At 44.7% G+C, this 23,810-nt stretch overlaps 1 protein-coding gene across 2 annotated transcripts in view; it reads left to right on the top strand.

The window, feature by feature from the left end:
• Window positions 1–23,810, top strand: part of ACLY (ATP citrate lyase) — a 281,182-nt gene that overhangs the window by 7,353 nt on the left and 250,019 nt on the right. For both annotated transcript variants that reach the window (XM_069237662.1, XM_069237663.1), the window contains exons 2-3: window positions 12,134–12,314; window positions 16,784–16,906. In XM_069237662.1, coding sequence (XP_069093763.1) covers window positions 12,156–12,314; window positions 16,784–16,906 — 282 coding nt within the window. In that variant the 5' untranslated portion in view covers window positions 12,134–12,155. The remainder of the gene's footprint in view (window positions 1–12,133; window positions 12,315–16,783; window positions 16,907–23,810) is intronic.

Below are 23,810 nucleotides of genomic sequence, written 5' to 3'. Positions count from 1 at the left end.
ACTGTGGGGTAGAGGAGTGAAGGTAGAGATAGAACTTTAATCAGTCCAGAACTTTCCTGGATGCTTGCTCAAAGCATATCATTGACCATATCAGAGGAGGCCAACAAACAGGGGGGGTTGGGGGAGGGGGCAGGGAGGGGACGGAGGGAAGAGCGCTGAGGTGTACTGACTGATCTAACAAGTACATGAATATAGACTACCCAGTTTTATAAAATATCCACAGACCGAACCACATATGATGGGTTCCAGGATGTTAATACCTTCCATAATATCAGAATCTGGGCCTTATTGATGCTCTCTAACTGTTTGACACAATCAGTGAGACCAAAAGAGTACCTCTAGCTTGTCATGTTAGTAGAATCCGACTAAGTTTGCAGTAGAAGCATGAATGCTTTCGTTAGCTCTACATGGATGTAAGTGTTAGGCATCTGTTAAAGAAGTCCGATAGAAGAGCTGCCTTAATGGGTTGGCATGCTAGGTAGTGTTTAAGAGCATACTATGGGACATAACACTTGCTAAGGTGGACGATGTCTACAACATACGCAATTAGATGCATACTCCATCAGACGTGATCTCTGAGAAGGCTATTGGCCAAATAAATATTACTAATTGGACAGTGAATAATGCAAACAACTGAAGGTATATTTGCTGAGGTGGCATAATCGCTGATTTCAAATCATTCGGCGGTCTAACACCTTGTGGGATACAAACATTTTTAGGAAGCTTGACATCAAGCGTTCATTATTTCAAATATAGTTTTGTGCCTTTCGAGTAAGTAGTTGATGGTGAAGGAGCTGGCCAAAGAGCTCCTGGGTTTTGTAGGTGGCATCAAGTAGTTCAGTGATTACCGGTACATCGTCCCTGCTAAGGCTGCCTTCCTGTATGTGGCTCTGATGCACAAAAGCGCATGTAAGCGACTCAAAAGCTGCACAGATGTTTACAAAACCTGTGAACTGAGCAAAATCAAGCTTTGCTGGCGAGCAGTAGTTCAGGTACTCTTCTCGTTCTGCATTGCATTTCCTCCACTTTGCTTCTGTTAGTTTGTGGTGAACAAAGGAGTGTGCTGAAAGGATTTGTTTTTTACCCATTTAAGAGGACATGGTGTCCAGAACTTCATCCTTTTAAGTGAAGTAAGTAGAGAAAAAGACGGATTTATCAAGAGTATCCTGCACAGTGACTACACTAGTGCGTTAAACTATTAAATGAATAACTGAGACCTTGTTACGGTGAAAGGTAGTGCTGTGAAAATATGTCCTGGCGGTTATAACCAAAATTCTGGTTATAGCACTTAGGGTGATGAATTTCACAAACTAATTGAAAAAATACAAGCTGCCACATTGTGATTTATTGAGAGGCAGTCAGGTTAGGAGGTGACCTTTGCAAGTCTTGAGGTCAGAAAGGATTGTCCAGTGCCTGTTCTGCATGAAGAGCTCAGCCACTGGGCGGCTAAGGTTGCCAGTGAACGAAATAATAAAACAAGCATTTACAATGCAACGGGTCTTGCATTATGTCGAGTTAGAGCTATTAGCGTTGTAAACTCCTAACCGGACTTTTCTTGCCACATTGAATGGGAGAAAAAAAAAAACGAGCGTGATTGCGCTGCGAAATAAAGAGAAAAAGTAGTCCAGAAACCATACCGAAAACATGTAGCCTTGTATGTTTCCAGTAGTTTACCGGTAACTGGCAGTTCTGTTGAGTCCCTCCCTCTTCGGTTGTCTTCCCCTCTTCTCTCCCTGTTGTCTTCCCCTCTTCTATCCCTGTTAATCGTCGTCAGTTGTTCCCAACTTTTTGACTTCTTAGACCCCCCACTTTATCATTACTGGAACCCAAGGACCCCCACTGAGTCATTACTGAGAGCTGGTGACCTAATCTCCTAATATTATTGAATTTTCTAAGCAGTCGAGGAGGAGGAAGGGAGGCGGCTTTGCGGACCCCCAGGGGTTCCTGGACCCCAGGTTGGGAACCACTGCTTTAAGTCTCCTTTCCTCTCACCGCTACCGTTCATTCTACTTATCCCATTGTCCCCGCATCCGCTTCACTCTTTCCTGCATTCCTCTTCTGTTTACCCACAGCACCTTGAAACTGCACCTCAAGCGCTATGTATAAGTAACCTACAACGTTTTCACCTTGTCACAAGTAGTACTTGGGTTTCCCACTTTCCATCACCTTATCTGGATAACCGAGTCACTGCTGCCCCCTTTATCCAGTGGGACTAGGGGCCAGATGTAGGTAAGTCACAAATTGCGACTTGCAATTCGCGAGTCAAAGCGACTCGCAAATTGCAACTCGCAATTCGCGATGCAGAAAGGTGTCTGAGACACCTTCTGCGACTCGCTATGGGGTCGCAAAGACCCACCTCATAAATGTTTATGAGGTGGGTCGCACTTTGCGACCCCATAGCGAGTCTAGGCACTCACAGGGATGGTGGCCTGCTGGAGACAGCAGACCACCATGTCCGTGACTGCTTTTCAATAAAGCAGTTTTTTTTTTTTTCTCTCTTTGCAGCCCGTTTTCCTTAAAGGAAAACGAGCTGCAAATAGAAAAAATACCAAAACCTTTTTGTTTCAGTTTTTTTCAAATAATTTTGTGAACATTCACAAAGGGGAAGGGGTCCTATGGGGACCCCTTCCTGTTTGCGATTCAAGTGGATGGTAACTGCGAGTTGGTTTGCGACTGCTTTTGCGGTCACAAATCAACTCTACATCGCGGTGCGACTCGCAAATAGGAAGGGAACACCCCTTCCTATTTGCGAGTCGGAAACACATTTTGCGAGTCCATACCGACTCGCAAAATGTGTTTCTGCATCGCGTGAGGCCTTTTGCGCCTCGCAAACGGCGTTTTTCGCCGTTTGCGAGGCGCAAAAGGCTAGTACATCTGGCCCTCGGGCCGCTCTGACAAAGCCGGTCAGTTGCCTTAATTGTTTCTTGGACAGAAGACTTGTTCAGAGGCAGCATCTTGGTGTCGTTTCCCGTAACGAGGATTTTCTGCCTCGCCTTCTTTACAAAGAAGGCTCTGGGGCGTGCCTCGTGTGCAGTGCATACTACACTTAGGATTGCTCGCCTGACAATGTTGTTTTTACGGTAAATAACGCCTCCTACCCCCTAATTCGGCCTGGCTTCTGTACGCCTACTGCCCCCTAATTTGGCCCGGCTTTCGTCCGTATCAGTTAATTACCAGCGATAACCGTATGCAATAACACCTTCTGAAATTAGCCCCACGCTCGCAGTGTGCATCTTGTTTTTACAGGCGTGCAGCATGTTTAAAGACGAACGGATGAGATTGCAGATTGCCAGGTTTAGGCTTGCAGGGCAGTTCGTAGTAAAGTCTTCGGTTCCCAGTCTGGGTGAGTGAGACTCAAATGAAATCAACGAAAGAGCATCCGATCTGCTACCAGTCCTTATAATGGAAAAACGCCATGGAATTAAGCTCAGAGAGGCTGCCTACGTAGAAGCCTGAAAGAATATTATGATTTCAGCATAGTGGGGCAAGAGGTTAACTAACTCTACACAACATCGATGGACTGGCTTCTAGAAACATATTTTGATTTCTATATTGCTTTCCATACCGATTGCGTGGCCTGAAGCGCTTTCTGATTAGTCCGACTGTATTATTCATATAGCACCTAATGCCCCTGACTGGGTTGAGGAACGCTCTGCTTTTGTATCCGGTTCACTGGTTGAAGGGGTGTTTAATGCCTCAGACAGATGTCATTGTGTGTAAGTAAGCATGGTGTGTAGCGGAGAGTCTGAGAATGCATGTACTTACCAACTTTAGGAGGAGCTCTGTCAAACTGTGAAAATAATTTTGACGTGCGCCATATCAAATGATGGAAATACTTTTCTCTGCTGTTTAAATATGAAAGATCGGAGGATGCTTGAGGCAACATTCTTTAGTTCTGAACCCCCATTTTGCACCAGATCCCTGAAACTGGATTAGCTCCAGATTCGGAGTGAAACCTTAAGTGTTTGCACTGTCGCTTTGCTGTGCGACCAGTGCCTATGGTTTGCAGTAATGTACGTTTTGCAAAGACTTTAACTTGTAGACTCGCCCCCCCTCCCCAGCCGTTCATAGTTTAAAATGAAATTCTGTTAAGTTTTAGTGAGAGTCTGCAACATCAGTGGTGACTGGGGGTGCTTCATCGTCCAATAATATTTGTTTTGATGTTCTCCTCTATTGAGTAGTTACTTGTTCATCTGTCTGTCCTGTCAGGAGCGGTTCAATATAATCTTTGGCTTTCATTAATTTATTGCCCGGGATGCCATGATAAATGTGTTGTCTGCAAAACATGGCTTGTGCCACTTTTACATTTTTATTTTTTTTGGGAAAAAGTAGGAGTGGCACATTTATGGTAGACTCCAGGATTGTGAGACATTGAGGTCATGTGGCTACAAAGCAGGTCCAAATTATCACGAGGCAGGCCCCTTCAGCACCATGCTTGACGTTGGTATGGTACGCAGTGCTTGGTTTTCACTAAACATATTGGTGTACGTTCTCGCCCAGTCACTCAACTTTGGTCATGTCTATCCTGAGGACATTGTTCTAGAAGTTTAATTGTTCATTCTGGTGCTATTTGCCTAGAAGGGGTTTTCTTCTGGCTGCTCTTCCATGAAATCAATAGTTGTTCAATCTTTTACTGATAGTTGATTCATGAACTCTTACTGTGTAATGAATGCTTACTTCCTTGACAGAAACTTCTGGATCGTTGAATGGTGCCTTAGTGTTCTTTGTGGTGATAGTAGTTTCATACCGTCTGATCTTGGGATGAGTTTGCTGGGGTGTCTGTTCCTGGGTAGATGTGCAACCATATTTAAATTTCTGTATTTGTAAATCTTTTTCACAATAGAATAATGAAATTGGTGTTGTTTGAAAATGACTTTGTAACCCTTCCCAGACTGTTCAGCAGCAACAATCCTTTCTCTGAGACAGATTCATATATTTGGTAGAGGCGGATGATCCCCTGAAAGCTTGACCCTGAAACCTGGCTCTGGCTCGGCTCAAGGTCCTACTGGAACCTTTAACCCACAAGGAGTCGAGCTTTCAATGGCCCCTGTCTGCCTCCCTCCCTCTACCCAGTATGTGGCGTTACCACCGGAACTGCCGAGCAGATTCGAGTCTCTGCATCGGCTCAACGCCCTGTGTTTCTTGGCAAATCACTTAATATCGCCCTGCCTTAATAATGAATGTGACCTTGTATGATGTAACTAACGTTCCTGTAAGTAGCCTCAGTACCCTGGGGTCGGGTACATGCTATACAAATATTGTAGGAAAATGCACAAAGGTAAAAACAAAGTCTTAACAAGGAAAGACAAGTTGATACCCATGTCCTAGCTCATTTGTACAAACTGAAAACAGAAACCCTAGATGAATCGCAGCTTCCCTGCTTAAATTGTGTGATCTTAGGGAAATATTTTTTATTTCACCCACATTTTTTTTTCTTCATTAAAGCACTTTCAAATATGTGGGTTCAGAATACCAGTTGTACAAAAGCCTATTGTGCTTGATGTATTAGAGTATGATGTTGTTCTATAATAATCTGGATCACGTACAATGTGTACATGACAGTTGTCATGCCTCTTAGTCATTGCTTTAAATTGAAATGAGGAAGTGTTGATACTCACTCTTTCGAGTACCTTTTTGCTCCAGAGTAGTGCCTGTGCTCTCCCATTAAGGTTATTGCAGTTGTGCTATGAGGTGCAGGTAAACTCCCTCGCAAAATAAAGAAGTGCAGGTACTTAGTACTGAACGGTGCCTGCCCATTAAAGCACTACTATTAGTGCGCTAACGATGTATGCCAAATTTTTCAAAAGTTTTTTTTTTTTTTTTTTTTTAAAGTACTTTTCAGTACATTGCTATAATGAGAGTATTGATGTCAAAGCTTCACTTGTCAAGGAAATACAGTGTCTTAAGTTTTGAAGCGGCTACATCATATTTCACGTTATGTTTGTTGTGTGATTTAAATAGCAAACATTTTAAGGACTCAGCTCATGCACGGGCTGTAAGATCTGAGCCAGGCCTTTGGCTGGGCTCTCCCTGTAAATGTTAGCACGCCCAACCTCTAATATTTTGTGACCTAGGCACAAGATGTTTCTGCAAACCTAAATGCTCCTTTCCAGGGTGACCAAGTTTACAGTTTTATAAACAAGTGGTAGCACTTCCTGATGATTAAGTCCTCCTGGATGATGTATGTGCACCACATTCCATATTTCTGGAACTTAACTGTCAGAGTTTTGTGTCGCCACATTTCCAAATGTGACCAAAGCTTTCATTGCTGTAGCCCTTAAATTAGTTTTCCATCAATATTTGCTTCTTCCATAAATCTTGAAATGGTTCAGTGAAAGGTCATGATGCTGTAATGTAATGGGATAGCTTCTGTTTGTTGTGTAACTGCCATAGGTGCTTCCATACGCTGTATCTTTACCTTGTCCAGCGTAGACGAGATTCAACTCTTACTTCATTCAGAGCGGAAAAAACAGTATCGTGGGGAGATCCTATCATGATTTCTGAGGCAGGAATTGCAGAGGATGTTCTATCACAGTCTCCAATAAGTAATGAATTCCAAAAATAGGCTTTTATCAAATTAGTTTGTGAAAACAAGATCACACAGGTACCCTAATCACACCGACGTGGGTGTTATGGTTTAACCTTGCAAATAAACAATAGGTTCTACTGTGTAAGCAAAGTTCTAGTTTGACAGTGCCAGGGATCAATCACTTGCCACACATTCATTACCTTTAGAGCTTGTTATCAAGGTACATTTACGGTGGATAGCTTACTCTTTATGCCTCAGTTACTCCAGGATCTTGATCAGAGCTATGCCTTGAGCATCTAAGAATTTATTAGGTTTATGTCTTCCTAGCAGGAACTTTGGCCATGGTTTCAAGCATAAGGAAAGGATTTTCACCGATTTGGAATGTATATTTAAAGATTACAATGTGCATGATGAGTTGCAAAAAGGGCGTTCCTAATATAGCGGTGTAATAGGCGCATTTTATCCTCTGAGCAGACTGTGTTTAAGGAGTTGAGTCAACTATTATATCCAATGGTATGCCACAAATGGGGAAGGACTTCCTTTATGGTCCTCGGAACCAAGGCACCTCCAATGATAGTACAATTTATTTCTGCCACCTAGCTCCTTTCCCAGTCTCATGCTGCCTCAAGGCGGTAGCTGTCCAGTGGTGCGTTTATCATGAGTATATATTGTACGCACAGTGCTCCGGATGTCTATTCTCAATCAGATGCTTAGTTTGCTCAAGCTATTATGGTTTCTTTTGGGGGAACTAGGGACTATCTAAGATCTTGTTTTTTAATTGCTTTCTCTTGCTTTTTTTTTTAATTGCACTATTAATATGGAGCAGGGATACTGGAAGTACAAAGTTCTCACTGTAGTAATTGTGCTTTTTTTTCTTTTTTTTGGTCAGAAGGCCCATTTTCCTCCTTTCAGATAACCAAGCCATCACCACACTGTCATTTATTGGCATACAGAAGAGGAACCAGGGTCCCAGGCCATGCCCTCATGTCTACTCGTCCTTGCCTCCTTTCCCACACTGCCATTTCTCCGCTGTGCCTTCCAGGATTCTTCTCTCTGCCTCACAGCCCATGCGTTTCTTCTTTACCCTTTATTCATCCCCGGAACATACCCTTCACCATCACCCCCTTGCTATTCCATAGCCCTTTTGAAAACTTGCTCCCTTGTCCCCTTTGGCCCTGTCTGCTACCTTCCTGTTCCTTTTTATCTCGAACCTGTACCCGCTTCATCTGTCTGCCCCAGTACCTTGCATCCTCCACTCCTAACCCTTTGCACTCCTCTTCCCCTGGCACCTTCTCATCTCTGCGCATCCTTCCCCTCCGTGTCTGTTTGCACCCTCACACACTGATGCTTCTGCTCTGCTGAAGAGGGAGTCCACTGATAGCCAAAGCAGCTGCTGTTATTTCTTGTTTTAGGGCTTTTCAACATCAATCGAAACCTTTCTGTGGAAGATAGTGCCCTCTTAGAATGAACTGTAGGTAGTGTAGATATAATTCAGTATTTTTACGCTCATCACTCTTGTTTCTCCTTCACCCTCCCTTTGTGTCTGCATGCAGCGCACGTCCGCGCATCAGACTGGCGTCCTGGGCCCAGCAGGATGCTGATTTTTGCCATTGCCTTCGACATCCTTCTTTCCTATGACAGAAAACAAATGTTAACCCTGGCATGTTCTGCAAGAACAGTTGATTGATGCAGGGTTTATGTGGTATCTGTGTTAGGGGTTGTTTACACCTTTACTGCCCAGCAGTTTACTTAATCAAGAGTCTGTTAAATTAAAAATAAGGCTATACTCAACACTGCCTATTCCATGGTTAACTATTCCATGCAATTACATGGTCTTGGTCATGTTGCACCACTTCACCTCCTCTGTACTGTGTATAGTTATCAGGTTTGTGGAAGCTGCCACTGTAGCTCTCTGACCCTTAAACGCCATCCATCAGCATACTCGGGTGGCAAAATTGCTCATATCTCTAGACATGAGTTGCCGGTCATTCTGGTGGGCGCTCCTTCCACGCTCTATTTTCATTAAGACTTGGTTTTCCAAATCTCACCCCCCCATTTCTCGATCGCGTTGGGTATTACATATTATGCGTCTGTCTATAACTCTATTTCAGTTTACAGCCTTTGCTAGTCAATGTCTCATAAAAGCTCAATTTCTTCTTATTGTTTGGTAGAGCCTGGGCCAAGCTCGAGAGAAACTCCTTTCCCTCTTATTTACTTGGAATTTTTCAGGGCCATTTTGTTACCAACTTCTTGCTGACTCGGGGTAACTTTCTTGATCGATTAGACCTGTAAGCTGTTAGCAAGAGCTTTTCTGTAAGTCAGCGGTATGGGGCTGAATGGGCCGGCATTGGTTGAAGGTTAATGCTGACAAACCTGAAATGTTGGATGTAGGTGTCAAGCTCTCTGGCCCGGTTTTGGGAGCTATTGAACTTTGCGACCTGCCCTTTCAGGTGAAGAGTGTGTGTGTGTGTGTGTGTGGGGGGGGGGGGGGGGGAGTAATGGGTTTAGGATTGAAGCCACTGTTACTGGATTTTTCTCTTAGGTCTGGGCTGTTGACTTTTCCTGTTTCAGCGATCCATTTTCTACCTCACTCCATTAGAGCGACAGAATGCTCCATCTGCCTATGTTTGCTCAGTTTGACTATGCAAATTCAGTGTAAATTGCCTTTCCAGTGGTGCTCTGAGGCGGATTTGAGTGGGTCACAATGCCGCTGACCGCCTGCTGACTAGAGTTCTCGTTTTTGACTACTTCTATCTTGCACCAGTTCTAATAGCTGACTAGCTTCATCCTGCTTCCCTTGTTAGGATAAAATCTCATGCATAATTGTTTTAGTAAACAGATTCTTCTCTTCTCTAAAACAAACTCCGAAAAGAAAAATCTTATCGATCAAAGGATTTTTACAGAGCAGTATACATATTTAACTGTTTTTAATGTATGTATTTAATGGGAGTTTTATTGAGGCCCGTTTTGTTTACGTTATTTGAACAAAAGTCCCGGTGGAACAGAAAATGAGTCATTAATGCAGTCCTTAATTATTGCTTTCTTACACGATCTATTTAATCTCAAAGACCATTCAGCTTGAGCCTTTTGCCTCAAGCTATATACAGCTAGCGGAGGGTACATGCTGTTTTAAAAGCCATAATAGTGGCTGCCAAGCGGCGAGCCGGCGCCACGGCAAGGCCCGCTCGGGCTTCCAATGACGGTGCATTGAGCACCTTTGAATGGGTAAAATAGTTCGGTAACTTACAGTGCTTACAAACGGCAGGAGGTTGGTATGGAGCGATATATATATATAAAACACACCTAATTGTTAGAGGATGACTTGCCTCCGTGTTGCAGAGTAAATACAGACCAAGTGTTATATATGCATTTGTTATAGCTCAACAAAAGGAAACAAATGTTGGTGAATCCCCTTGAAACGCCTCACATCCTGCGGTGCCTAAATGGATGCCATAGACTAGAGCAGTGTCCCTCGTTGGTGCCAATGATAGTTCCGGCTTCTTGCAGAGCGCCGCCCCTCGGTGATTGGCTGCCGTAGTGTCTGCGCCACGTGGAGTGGCACGAGGCCACGGAGTGGCCGTCGCATGCAGCAGGAGCGGCGGCCGCACCTTCCTCTCTCCCGGATGCATTATTGTACAGGTGCTGCCTAGTCAGGAAATGGAGTGGGGTTTTGTTCGGGTCTGGTTACTTCGGCAAGGGAGGGGCACTTCCTCATCATACAGAGCAGTGCTGCTTGCTTGACGTACCTTGGTCTAAATCAAGCCAACGTTAAATTGTATTCTAATACATTTTGTGTATTTAATCCTGGTGGTTGCAAGCAGAGTTAAGACTGCAGCCTTATTGATTTCAAATATAGTTTTAGAAGCAGGCCCGGTTCTAGCGAGTGGGCCAGGTCCACCCAAACATGTCCTTTGGCCCTCCCAGTAATAGCAAAAGAGGCCACAGAGAAAGCACCTGTAAGTGCTTCCTCCATGTCGGCAAATGTGTGTGTGTTTTTTTTTTTGTGCTTACTTTATCAGTCAGGGATCAATGAGAAGTCTCTAGAATACATTTTATAGTACAATAGCTGTTTTATTTGTGTTCTGGTGGGGAGAAAAATAGAACCTTTAGATGAATTTCCCTATTTTTCTGCTGTCTGAGACAAACCTCTGGGCATGCCTGTGGAAAAAAAACAGCCTGGTGCGATCTTAGCTCATATCAGAGGCTCGTTGCAGTGGGGAGGTGTATGTTGGGGAAGAGGAGACAGGGTTTACCTGCCAATAATGCAGCAGGTGCAGTTGCACCAGAGACCAGGTTGTAGACTATCTCCAGAATTATCGGAAATTGGGCACACATTGGCCCACATAAACGCACCCTTGGCTAGGGTGACCAGATTTTGAGGAGCAAAAACCGGGACAGGGCAGACATAAAAGAAGGACTAACGACTTTACACTCATTTTTATATCTGGCATAGCCCGTGTTTTGTCTAGTAGCTTTGTGAATGTGTGCCTATACATGTGTGTGTGTGTGTACCCCCACCCACCTCTCTGCTCCCCACTCGTATCTCTGCTGTGAGTAGACAGGGGACTGTGCTGCCTGACAGTAACCGATAAATTACTTTAATTATTGCATACTTGTAGGCGTCTGTTAAGAGAACATACCTTGAATTTATGCTTCCCTAGATAATCTGACCTTTGTCCCAAAAACCGGGACATTTATGTAATGATTCTTCCATAAAACGGGACATTTGTTTAAAATTAAGAGACACCGTGACAGTCCTCTAAAAACCGGGGCTGTCTGGGTAAATCCGGGACGTCTGTGCACAATATAAAGTATATTCGGCATACAGTTCTTCTGAAGACTGCTGCGAATGTGGTTGGCCATCCATTCCATCATCTGGTAAAAGTGATTTCTCCAAAAATTGAATGGTCTATTTTTCTCGATCCAAAATATATATATATTTTTTTTGTAGAGAACCTGCAGATTAAGTCAGACTGTTCTCCCCTGCACAAACTGTGGCTCTAGTGGGCACCCTACCCATTATAAATGTGTATCTTGGCGTGTTGTTGGTCTGGTTAGTGTATGCCTCTCTCTCTGTATGTTGCAGTTTTTCTGTTTACTTTAGGCACTGGTACCTGATTGGCTTTTGATTTGTGTGCATGGATGTCTGCAGACTTGGTAAACGTGAGTGCAGATCGATGACTTTAGATGTTATCCATGTTAGCGCACCTGTTGCCATGTAGCTATATCTGTATGTCTTTTGTCCATTCATCCATCCATTGTGCCTATATGGGTGTTATGACTATATGTGACCCTTTTTGTTTTTAGTTCTGTACTATTGAGTGTTTGCTGTCTAAAGATGGTTCTTCTGTGCATGTTTATTTTGTCTACCTACATAGTTGCCTTCATGTCTGTTAGACCTGTGTGTGCTCACACACCAATAACCTATAGGCACTGAGCCCATCAGACCATGAGTACACTGAGGCCTGTAGATGTGTTTGTCTGCCAGTGTTTGTGTGTGTGAAGCCATTCCCATTGTCTCTGACAATGTTTATGTTTGCCTTCTTGGCCTGTTTCTGATCTTAAACTAATGTTCTATTTTCTTTTCATTTCGTTCTGCACCAGGTCAGGTCTTCAGTGAATAGCCATGTCGGCTAAAGCCATCTCCGAGCAGACTGGGAAAGAGTTCCTTTACAAATACATCTGCACCTCAGCAGCTGTGCAGAACCGCTTCAAGTATGCTCGGGTGACCTATGACACTGATTGGAATAGGTTGGTCCAGGAGCATCCCTGGCTGCTGACAGAGGTAAGAAAGAGATGATAAATCAGAAAATCCTCCAGTGATGCTGTATACTCCTTCATGCATTATCTTCTCCATACCTCCTATCAGTGTAATTCACCAACCAAGCCTCCCGCTGTCTTCTGGTGCAAGTTCTTTTGCCCAGACATCTCCACAGCCCTACAAGAACAAACTTCACACGTTTTTCTTTCTAGTTAGTCTTGTAACATTCTTCACCATAACCTTCACCAGTCCTATTACACCTTTCACACAGGCTGTTTGTCACATCCTGTAACATTCTTCACGCTGACTCTGCAAGTTTGAACTTCCCTCTATTCTTGTGCCTAAGAATCTCCCTGGTCCTTGGCATTTGTCTTCTCAGATCTCATGCCAGAGGATCTCCCCTGTCCTTTTCCCAGCCCATGTGATTAAGGACCTTCACGGTCCTTGGGCCCTAGGTTCCCCCCAATCCTTGTGTCTCTCAGTCCCCGTGCATGAGGATCTCCCATCGTCATCCTTCAACACCTTTCACCCAGGCTTCACCGCCCAGTCTTGTATCATCCTTGACACAGGCTGGTACCACATACAGTAATACCCTTGTTGCTTCCTTTTGAACCTCACCACCACCCAAGTCCTGTAAAATCCTTCACACAGGCTTCCTTGTCTCTTAACATCTTTTATGCAGACCCTTGCCCCCTCACACGTGCTAAATACCTCTCGCAGACCCCCGAACCCTCAAAAGTCCTATAAGTGGTGCTTAAGTAGATGGATAATGACACAATCAAAAAGACTCCAACAAATTCGCCCAGCTTCTTTTGAACTGTACTGTATTGAAGTTGCATTTATATATCGCTTACTACCCCAGATGATGCGTTGGATCACTTCATGGTGAAAAGCTTTCATGCTGCTTCCAAATGGCTGCCGTCATGCACCAAAAAATCTGGTGTGCAGCCACACTGGCTCAGGCAACCAGTGATGGCCTCTCCTGCTGGCACCAGCCTTTTAACATTTCTTAAAGGTGGTTCTCACACTGCTGGACATTACACTAGCACTCCCAATACATGATGATATGAGCAGTACAATCAGTACTTTTTACTTACATTTTTAAAGTTTCTGTAAAGCACGTGCTCAGCCAATATTTGGAATCTGCCTAAAACATGTGCTTGTTTCCAGGTTTTTAAAATAAAAATGATACATTTATAGTAAAGCATCAAATATTAAGGCCTGCTTTCAATTAAGAAGCCTTAATAAGCCAAGTGGGCTGGACTTACTATGCAAATGCACGCAGCATAAGCAAATTAAAGCCAGAAAGAGTGGTCAGAGAAGGCTGTAATTATAAAGTAGTCCTTCATGCATTTCAGTGGAAGCACTTGAGTGGAGGCGGAATGATACATCCAACAGCCATTAGCATTAGATGAAAGATGAATACTGAAACTGGACTGAACCATGCTAAACCATGACACGACTGAGAAAGCCTCAAGCCTATGGGGCAAAAAAATACAAGTCATTGAAAAACGGCAGGCCCAAAGTTCACTCTGTATATATTGAAAGCAATAGGTCTCTTTGAAAATTGCACAGCTGGGCAACATTGCAACATTTTTAGGTGGCAGTGTTGCCCCACTGTTCTGTGACCTAGCTACAAATTAGCAATTCCTCACCCCAAAAAAACGTGATAGTTTGAAAGTAACAGGGTGTGGAATTTAACAAAATATCTACTTGTCCCTAGGACTGACTGCGTCCTAAATCTACTTATCCTGTTTAAAAAAAAAAAAAAAAAATCCACTTGTCCCTTTGGTTCCAATTAGTCCAGCGACAAATTAGGACAGAAATTTCATTATATGATAGCTCTGATAATATCCTCTCTGATTATGCCACGGCTCCTACAATAGTACAGTTTGAATACTAGCAATTTCCTTTTGCCACTTTTCCACAAACCACACACTGGGACTGGCAGTAGGAGTGAGCACTAGTTCCTGGGGTGGAATGCCCGTATGAACCTGTGTATATCTACTAACTTGCATGTTTTAAGGATTTTACCAGCTCCCTTCTGGCCTTTTTTCATACTGAGGAAGGTTGGAAATTTACTCCTGACAAGGGCAGAAGTAAATATCTCCCAGGGTTGGGAACAAAAATGGTTGCAGGAAAGAGAACTTGAAAACGCTCAACAAATATACAAATGAGCAAACCTACGCATGCATAGTTGTGCTAGAATGCAGTTCACAAATATTTTCTAGCCGCACAACTTCCCGGCCTACTTCTGAAAATTCTTGTCCTAAATCAGCAATAATGCAAGGACATAGACCATGGGTGCACTTTTGTGACTTTCATTAAGAACTGGTCCCCTAATTGGGCATGATGTTAACTAACACCTTTTTAAAATTAAAATTCTATCCCTCTATCTGGCTGACTTCACTGTGAGTGACAGCATTCTGCTGTTTCACAAGGAGCATATCTGCACACAAAGTAGTTTTGTTCCGTGCCAGGGACTTCTGAGCAATGTGTAGTTCTTGTGACCAAAAAATATGTTTTGTTTCTGCCAATGTTTGTTATAAAGATGCAGGCCCAGCAGTCCAACAACAATGATTTACAAAAACCATGTCAAAATATGACACGCATTGACAAAACCAAAAGGCTGTCCACCAATGTTGGATCTAATGGCTTTGTCAATGCTTGTTTATTTTCATGTTTTCCCTCATAATCTTGTTGAATATAATTACACTGACTTTTCAATTATGATCTTTTTTAACATGCATCAACACATTTTACTAAAGGAACTTCAATGAAATGGTACCTAAAATTTCACACTAGATTAGCAAAACCTTTTTTTTCCTGGTAGCATTTTTTGTGAACATTTTATTTATTCTGAAAGCTAAAAATCAAACTTATCTTCAAGCTTTTCAAATATTTGCATCTGATCAGATAGCATTTTGGGCACATTATACATAGTTTCATATTGTCAAACTTTGCAAGTGTCTGGTTCCATTATAAAAATGTGTACAATGTCATTAGAGCAATCCAAGCTTACAACATTTCCTTAAAGTGCTCACCCTAATAATAAAGGTTTTGCATTAATGAACCATAAATACAAGTTCGAACAGCATTAACATATGGACACAAATATTACTTTAACTTCAGAAAGTGCTCTTCCCTGATCAATTTTGTGGTACTGTAAACTGGCAGCCAATGGGTTTGTGCTGCAGAGGGTTGGGCCTACTTGCTGTAAGGACAAAATAATCATGAAAACTTGTAGTCTTTGATCCCAAACAATATGTCCTGCGTGTTCAGCTGCAGGAATTCCACATCCCTGAAGTAATATATTTGCCAAAAGACCAGTCATCAATCGTATGGTTATTGTTTGATTCATAATTAGAAAGTGTCTGATTTTCCACACATGCATAGGTCAGACACCCTGCAGGCATGTTGCAGTTTGAGTTTGAAAACAACAGATCGTATGGCTCCATCTGCCTGAGACTGAGAGTTCATGCAAGCAGTGTTGTGCAGGAACCTGCTAATTGTATTCTTTCAATCCTTCGGTATTAACATGTGCCTAGACAGTATGCGTACCTAGGGATGGGTTTCCTTTATAATATAAAGAAAACATTAAAAAGCACTCCTGCTATCTGTGCTGTTATCACCCTTTATGATGAATACCTTCTACAAAGTTAAGCACTTATCCATGTGTCAGTTATATCCACTCATTTATTTTATCACTTGGGTGGGGCAGTAGCATCCTACATTTGAAGTATAAAATCATAAAGAAAATATATTTTGGATGTGACTTGGAAGTGGACATCACTAAAATAGCACCTTGCTCTCATAGCTAACATTGTCTACTATCTGCAAAGCTTTGAGGTTCACTTGCAGTTAAACATGTTTGGAAACAGTGTTGTTTACTATTGGGGAATCTATATATTCTGATAATATCCTTGAGATAACAATACAACAGTTATAGATTCACTTACTGTTACAAATTATATTACTGGATAAGGATTTTTTTACTTATACATTCTGAGATTCAAGATACGTAAACATGAAAAATATAGGGTAACTGGCAAGAGGGCAAGGTGGTTTCGATTCTCGCTCTCATTTGTGGTTCTCAGATTATCAGAAGACCAATATACAAAGGGAGTGGTGTAGAAAATGCAGCAGTACAGTACTATTGTACAAAATATAGGTCCCCTTTGGGGGAAGGATTCACTTTAATACAGTGATTTCCACTTAGACTAATATAATCAGTGTATGAAGCTTGGGGTTCATTTTATAATATTTAGGACATCAGGCAGGCATTTCTTGAGCCTCTTCCACTCAGCCAGTTCTCTTCGTGCCCATATTTAGCTACATTAGCATATTCAAAGTTTTATTTTTAAAAATGAGGTGCCATCCCGATTGTTTATAGTGATATTTCGTAATGAATTTTCTGGTTACGTTTTTCATTTTTGTTTTCTTTTTTTGTTTGTTTTTTAATAATCCTTTTTCCTTCCTACCCTGTTTTTCAGCCTCTGGTTGTTAAGCCAGATCAGCTCATTAAGCGCCGTGGGAAGCTTGGCCTTGTCGGTGTTAACCTGAACTTGGATCAGGTGAAGAGTTGGCTCAAACCACGGCTGGGAAAAGAAACCACAGTGAGTAAATGGCAGCGGTGATGGGGGTTGCAGGGAGTAAAGAGGGTTGGGTTGTGTAGGAAGTTGGCTCTGTATGTGCTATTTCAAAGTAAGGAATAGCATGCACAGAGTCCAAGGGTTCCCCTTCGAGGTAAAATAGTGGTAAAAATAGATAATACTAATGCTCTATTTTGTGGTAGTGTGGTCGAGCAGTAGGCTTATCCAAGGAGTAGTGTTAAGCATTTGTTGTACATACACATAGACAATAAATGAGGTACACACACTCGGAGACAAATCCAACCAATAGGTTTTGTTATAGAAAAATATCTTTTCTTAGTTTATTTTAAGAACCACAGGTTCAAATTTAACATGTAATATCTTGTTTGAAAGGTATTGCAGGTAAGTACATTAGGAACTTTGAATCATTTCAATTGCATGTATACTTTTCAAGTTATTGACAAATAGCTACTTTAAAAGTGGACACTTAGTGCAATTTTCACAGTTCCTGGGGGAGGTAAGTTTTTGTTAGTTTTACCAGGTAAGTAAGACACTTACAGGGTTCAGTTCTTGGTCCAAGGTAGCCCACCGTTGGGGGTTCAGAGCAACCCCAAAGTCACCACACCAGCAGCTCAGGGCCGGTCAGGTGCAGAGTTCAAAGTGGTGCCCAAAACGCATAGGCTATAATGGAGAGAAGGGGGTGCCCCGGTTCCGGTCTGCTTGCAGGTAAGTACCCGCGTCTTCGGAGGGCAGACCAGGGGGGTTTTGTAGGGCACCGGGGGGGACACAAGCCCACACAGAAATTTCACCCTCAGCAGCGCGGGGGCGGCCGGGTGTAGTGTAGAAACAAGCGTCGGGTTTGCAATGTTAGTCTATGAGAGATCAACGGATCTCTTCAGCGCTGCAGGCAGGCAAGGGGGGGCTTTCTCGGGGAAACCTCCACTTGGGCAAGGGAGAGGGACTCCTGGGGGTCACTTCTCCAGTGAAAGTCCGGTCCTTCAGGTCCTGGGGGCTGCGGGTGCAGGGTCTTTTCCAGGCGTCGGGACTTAGGTTTCAGAGAGTCGCGGTCAGGGGAAGCCTCGGGATTCCCTCTGCAGGCGGCGCTGTGGGGGCTCAGGGGGGACAGGTTTTGGTACTCACAGTCGGAGAGTAGTCCGGGGGTCCTCCCTGAGGTGTTGGTTCTCCACCAGCCGAGTCGGGGTCGCCGGGTGCAGTGTTGCAAGTCTCACGCTTCTTGCGGGGAGTTGCAGGGTTCTTTTAAAGCTGCTTCTTGAAACAAAGTTGCAGTCTTTTTGGAGCAGGTCCGCTGTCCTCGGGAGTTTCTTGTCTTTTTCGAAGCAGGGCAGTCCTCAGAGGATTCAGAGGTCGCTGGTCCCTTGAAAGGCGTCGCTGGAGCAGAGTTCTTTGGAAGGCAGGAGACAGGCCGGTGAGTTTCTGGAGCCAAGGCAGTTGTCGTCTTCTGGTCTTCCTCTGCAGGGGTTTTCAGCTAGGCAGTCCTTCTTCTTGTAGTTTGCAGGAATCTAATTTTCTAGGGTTCAGGGTAGCCCTTAAATACTAAATTTAAGGGCGTGTTTAGGTCTGGGGGGTTAGTAGCCAATGGCTACTAGCCCTGAGGGTGGGTACACCCTCTTTGTGCCTCCTCCCAAGGGGAGGGGGTCACAATCCTAACCCTATTGGGGGAATCCTCCATCTGCAGGATGGAGGATTTCTAAAAGTTAGTCACCTCAGCTCAGGACACCTTAGGGGCTGTCCTGACTGGCCAGTGACTCCTCCTTGTTGCTTTCTTTGTTCCCTCCAGCCTTGCCGCCAAAAGTGGGGGCCGTGACCGGAGGGGGCGGGCAACTCCACTAAGCTGGAGTGCCCTGCTGGGCTGTGACAAAGGGGTGAGCCTTTGAGGCTCACCGCCAGGTGTCACAGCTCCTGCCTGGGGGAGGTGTTAGCATCTCCACCCAGTGCAGGCTTTGTTACTGGCCTCAGAGTGACAAAGGCACTCTCCCCATGGGGCCAGCAACATGTCTCTGGTGTGGCAGGCTGCTGGAACTAGTCAGCCTATACAGACAGTCGGTTAAGTTTCAGGGGGCACCTCTAAGGTGCCCTCTGGGGTGTATTTTGCAATAAAATGTACACTGGCATCAGTGTGCATTTATTGTGCTGAGAAGTTTGATACCAAACTTCCCAGTTTTCAGTGTATTATTATGGTGCTGTGGAGTTCGTGTTTGACAAACTCCCAGACCATATACTCTTATGGCTACCCTGCACTTACAATGTCTAAGGTTTTGTTTAGACACTGTAGGGGTACCATGCTCATGCACTGGTACCCTCACCTATGGTATAGTGCACCCTGCCTTAGGGCTGTAAGGCCTGCTAGAGGGGTGACTGACCTATACTTGCATAGGCAGTGAGAGGCTGGCATGGCACCCTGAGGGGAGTGCCATGTCGACTTACTCGTTTTGTTCTCACTAGCACACACAGGCTGGCAAGCAGTGTGTCTGTGCTGAGTGAGAGGTCTCCAGGGTGGCATAAGACATGCTGCAGCCCTTAGAGACCTTCCTTGGCATCAGGGCCCTTGGTACTAGAAGTACCAGTTACAAGGGACTTATCTGGATGCCAGGGTCTGCCAATTGTGGATACAAAAGTACAGGTTAGGGAAAGAACACTGGTGCTGGGGCCTGGTTAGCAGGCCTCAGCACACTTTCAATTGTAAACATAGCATCAGCAAAGGCAAAAAGTCAGGGGGCAACCATGCCAAGGAGGCATTTCCTTACACAACCCCCCCCCCCAAACGAAAGAGGATGAGACTAACCTTTCCCAAGAGAGTCTTCATTTTCTAAGTGGAAGAACCTGGAAAGGCCATCTGCATTGGCATGGGCAGTCCCAGGTCTGTGTTCCACTATAAAGTCCATTCCCTGTAGGGAGATGGACCACCTCAACAGTTTAGGGTTTTCACCTTTCATTTGCATCAGCCATTTGAGAGGTCTGTGGTCAGTTTGAACTAGGAAGTGAGTCCCAAAGAGGTATGGTCTCAGCTTCTTCAGGGACCAAACCACAGCAAAGGCCTCCCTCTCAATGGCACTCCAACGCTGCTCCCTGGGGAGTAACCTCCTGCTAATGAAAGCAACAGGCTGGTCAAGGCCATCATCATTTGTTTGGGACAAAACTGCCCCTATCCCATGTTCAGAGGCATCTGTCTGCACAATGAACTGCTTAGAATAATCTGGAGCTTTTAGAACTGGTGCTGAGCACATTGCTTGTTTCAGGGTGTCAAAGGCCTGTTGGCATTCCACAGTCCAGTTCACTTTCTTGGGCATTTTCTTGGAGGTGAGTTCAGTGAGGGCTGTCACAATGGATCCATATCCCTTCACAAACCTCCTGTAATACCCAGTCAAGCCAAGGAATGCCCTGACTTGAGTCTGGGTTTTTGGAGCTACCCAGTCCAGAATAGTCTGGATCTTGGGTTGGAGTGGCTGAACTTGGCCTCCACCTACAAGGTGGCCCAAGTAAACCACAGTTCCCTGCCCTATCTGGCATTTGGATGCCTTGATAGAGAGGCCTGCAGATTGCAGAGCCTTCAAAACCTTCTTCAGGTGGACCAGGTGATCCTGCCAGGTGGAGCTAAAGACAGCAATATCATCAAGATAAGCTGTGCTGAAGGACTCCAAGCCAGCAAGGACTTGATTCACCAACCTTTGGAAGGTGGCAGGGGCATTCTTTAAACCAAAGGGCATAACCGTAAACTGATAATGCCCATCAGGTGTGGAGAATGCTGTTTTCTCTTTTGCTCCAGGTGCCATTTTTATTTGCCAGTACCCTGCTGTCAAGTCAAAGGTACTTAGGAATTTGGCAGCACCTAATTTATCTATGAGCTCATCAGCTCTAGGAATTGGATGAGCATCTGTCTTGGTGACAGAATTGAGCCCTCTGTAATCCACACAAAACCTCATCTCTTTCTTTCCATCTTTGGTGTGAGGTTTGGGGACTAAGACCACTGGGCTAGCCCAGGGGCTGTCAGAGCGCTCAATTACTCCCAATTCCAGCATCTTGTGGACTTCCACCTTGATGCTTTCCTTAACATGGTCAGACTGTCTAAAGATTTTGTTTTGACAGGCATGCTGTCTCCTGTGTCCACATCATGGGTACACAGGGGTGTCTGACCAGGGGTTAAGGAGAAGAGTTCAGGAAACTGTTGTAGGACTCTCCTACAATCAGCTTGCTGTTGGCTAGAGAGGGTGTCTGAGTAGATCACTCCATCTACTGAGCCATCTTTTGGGTCTGATGACAGAAGATCAGGGAGAGGTTCACTCTCTGCCTCCTGATCCTCATCTGTTACCATCAACAGATTCACATCAGCCCTGTCATGGAAGAGCTTAAGGCGGTTCACATGGATCACCCTCTTGGGGCTCCTGCTTGTGCCCAGGTCCACCAGGTAGGTGACCTGACTCTTCCTTTCTAGCACTGGGTAAGGGCCACTCCATTTGTCCTGGAGTGCCCTGGGAGCCACAGGCTCCAGAACCCAGACTTTCTGTCCTGGTTGGAACTCAACCAGTGCAGCCTTTTGGTCATACCAAAACTTCTGGAGCTGTTGGCTGGCCTCAAGGTTTTTGGTTGCCTTTTCCATGTACTCTGCCATTCTAGAGCGAAGGCCAAGTACATAGTCCACTATGTCTTGTTTAGGCTCATGAAGAGGTCTCTCCCAGCCTTCTTTAACAAGAGCAAGTGGTCCCCTTACAGGGTGGCCAAACAGAAGTTCAAAGGGTGAGAATCCTACTCCCTTCTGTGGCACCTCTCTGTAAGCGAAAAGCAGACATGGCAAGAGGACATCCCATCTCCTTTTGAGTTTTTCTGGGAGCCCCATGATCATGCCTTTTAATGTCTTGTTGAATCTCTCAACTAAGCCATTAGTTTGTGGATGGTATGGTGTAGTGAATTTGTAAGTCACTCCACACTCCTTCCACATGTGTTTTAGGTATGCTGACATGAAGTTGGTACCTCTGTCAGACACCACCTCCTTAGGGAAACCCACTCTGGTAAAGATACCAATGAGGGCCTTGGCTACTGCAGGGGCAGTAGTCGACCTAAGGGGAATAGCTTCAGGATACCTAGTAGCATGATCCACTACTACTAGGATGTACATATTTCCTGAGGCTGTGGGAGGTTCCAGTGGACCAACTATGTCCACACCCACTCTTTCAAAGGGGACCCCCACCACTGGAAGTGGAATGAGGGGGGCCTTTGGGTGCCCACCTGTCTTACCACTGGATTGACAGGTGGGGCAGGAGAGGCAAAACTCCTTAACCTTCTGGGACATATTGGGCCAGTAGAAGTGATTGACTAACCTCTCCCACGTCTTGGTTTGTCCCAAATGCCCAGCAAGGGGAATATCATGGGCTAAGGTCAGAATAAACTCTCTGAAACCCTGAGGCACTACCACTCTCATAGTGGCACCAGGTTTGGGGTCTCTGGCCTCAGTGTACAGGAGTCCATCTTCCCAATAGACCCTATGTGTTCCATTTTTCTTGCCCTTGGACTCTTCAGCAGCTTGATGCCTAAGGCCTTCAAGAGAGGGACAGGTTTCTTGTCCCTTACACAGCTCCTCCCTTGAGGGTCCCCCTGGGCCTAAGAGCTCAACCTGATAAGGTTCAAGCTCCAAAGGCTCAGTTCCCTCAGAGGGCAGAACTTCTTCCTGAGAAGAGAGGTTCTCTTTTTCGGACTGTGTTGCAGTTGGTTTCCCAACTGACTTTCCTTTTCTCTTGGTAGGCTGGGCCAGTTTTCCAGACTCCAGCTCTACTTTTTCACCCTGTGCCTTGCATTGTGCTCTTGTTTTTACACACACCAGTTCAGGGATACCCAGCATGGCTGCATGGGTTTTTAGTTCTACCTCAGCCCATGCTGAGGACTCCAGGTCATTTCCAAGCAGACAGTCTACTGGGATGTTTGAGGAGACCACCACCTGTTTCAGGCCATTGACCCCTCCCCATTCTAAAGTTACCATTGCCATGGGATGTGCTTTAGTTTGATTGTCAGCATTGGTGACTGTATAAGTTTTTCCAGTCAGGTATTGGCCAGGGGAAACCAGTTTCTCTGTCACCATGGTGACACTGGCACCTGTATCCCTCAGGCCCTCTACACTTGTCCCATTAATAAAGAGCTGCTGCCTGTATTTTTGCATGTTAGGGGGCCAGGCAGCTAGTGTGGCTAAATCCACCCCACCCTCAGAGACTAGAGTAGCTTCAGTGTGGACCCTGATTTGCTCTGGGCACACTGTTGATCCCACTTGGAGACTAGCCATTCCAGTGTTACCTGGATTGGAGTTTGGAGTGGGACTTTTCTTGGGACAGGCCTTGTCTCCACTTTGGTGTCCAGACTGACTACAGTTTCGACACCAGGCCTTTTTGGGATCAAAGTTTTTACCCTTGTACCCAGGATTGTTTTGTGAAGAGGCTCTGGGCCCACCCTCCTGTGCAGGTTTTTGGGGGCCTTTAGAAGACTCTTGACTATTTTTATTTTTGGCTGTCTCACCACCTTTCCCCTGGGGAGGTTTTGTGACCCCTTTCTTTTGGTCACCCCCTGTGGAAGTTTTGGACACCCTAGTCTTGACCCAATGGTCCGCCTTCTTTCCCAATTCTTGGGGAGAAATTGGTCCTAGGTCTACCAGATGCTGATGCAGTTTATCATTGAAACAATTACTTAACAGGTGTTCTTTCACAAATAAATTGTACAGCCCATCATAATTACTTACACCACTGCCTTGAATCCAACCATCTAGTGTTTTTACTGAGTAGTCTACAAAGTCAACCCAGGTCTGGCTCGAGGATTTTTGAGCCCCCCTGAATCTAATCCTATACTCCTCAGTGGAGAATCCAAAGCCCTCAATCAGGGTACCCTTCATGAGGTCATAAGATTCTGCATCTTGTCCAGAGAGTGTGAGGAG

The sequence above is a fragment of the Pleurodeles waltl genome, chromosome 6, assembly GCF_031143425.1.
Source record: "Pleurodeles waltl isolate 20211129_DDA chromosome 6, aPleWal1.hap1.20221129, whole genome shotgun sequence".
Lineage (NCBI taxonomy): Eukaryota > Metazoa > Chordata > Amphibia > Caudata > Salamandridae > Pleurodeles > Pleurodeles waltl.
The sequence above is the reverse complement of the archived record's forward strand: the minus strand, read 5'-3'. Positions and strand labels throughout refer to the sequence as shown.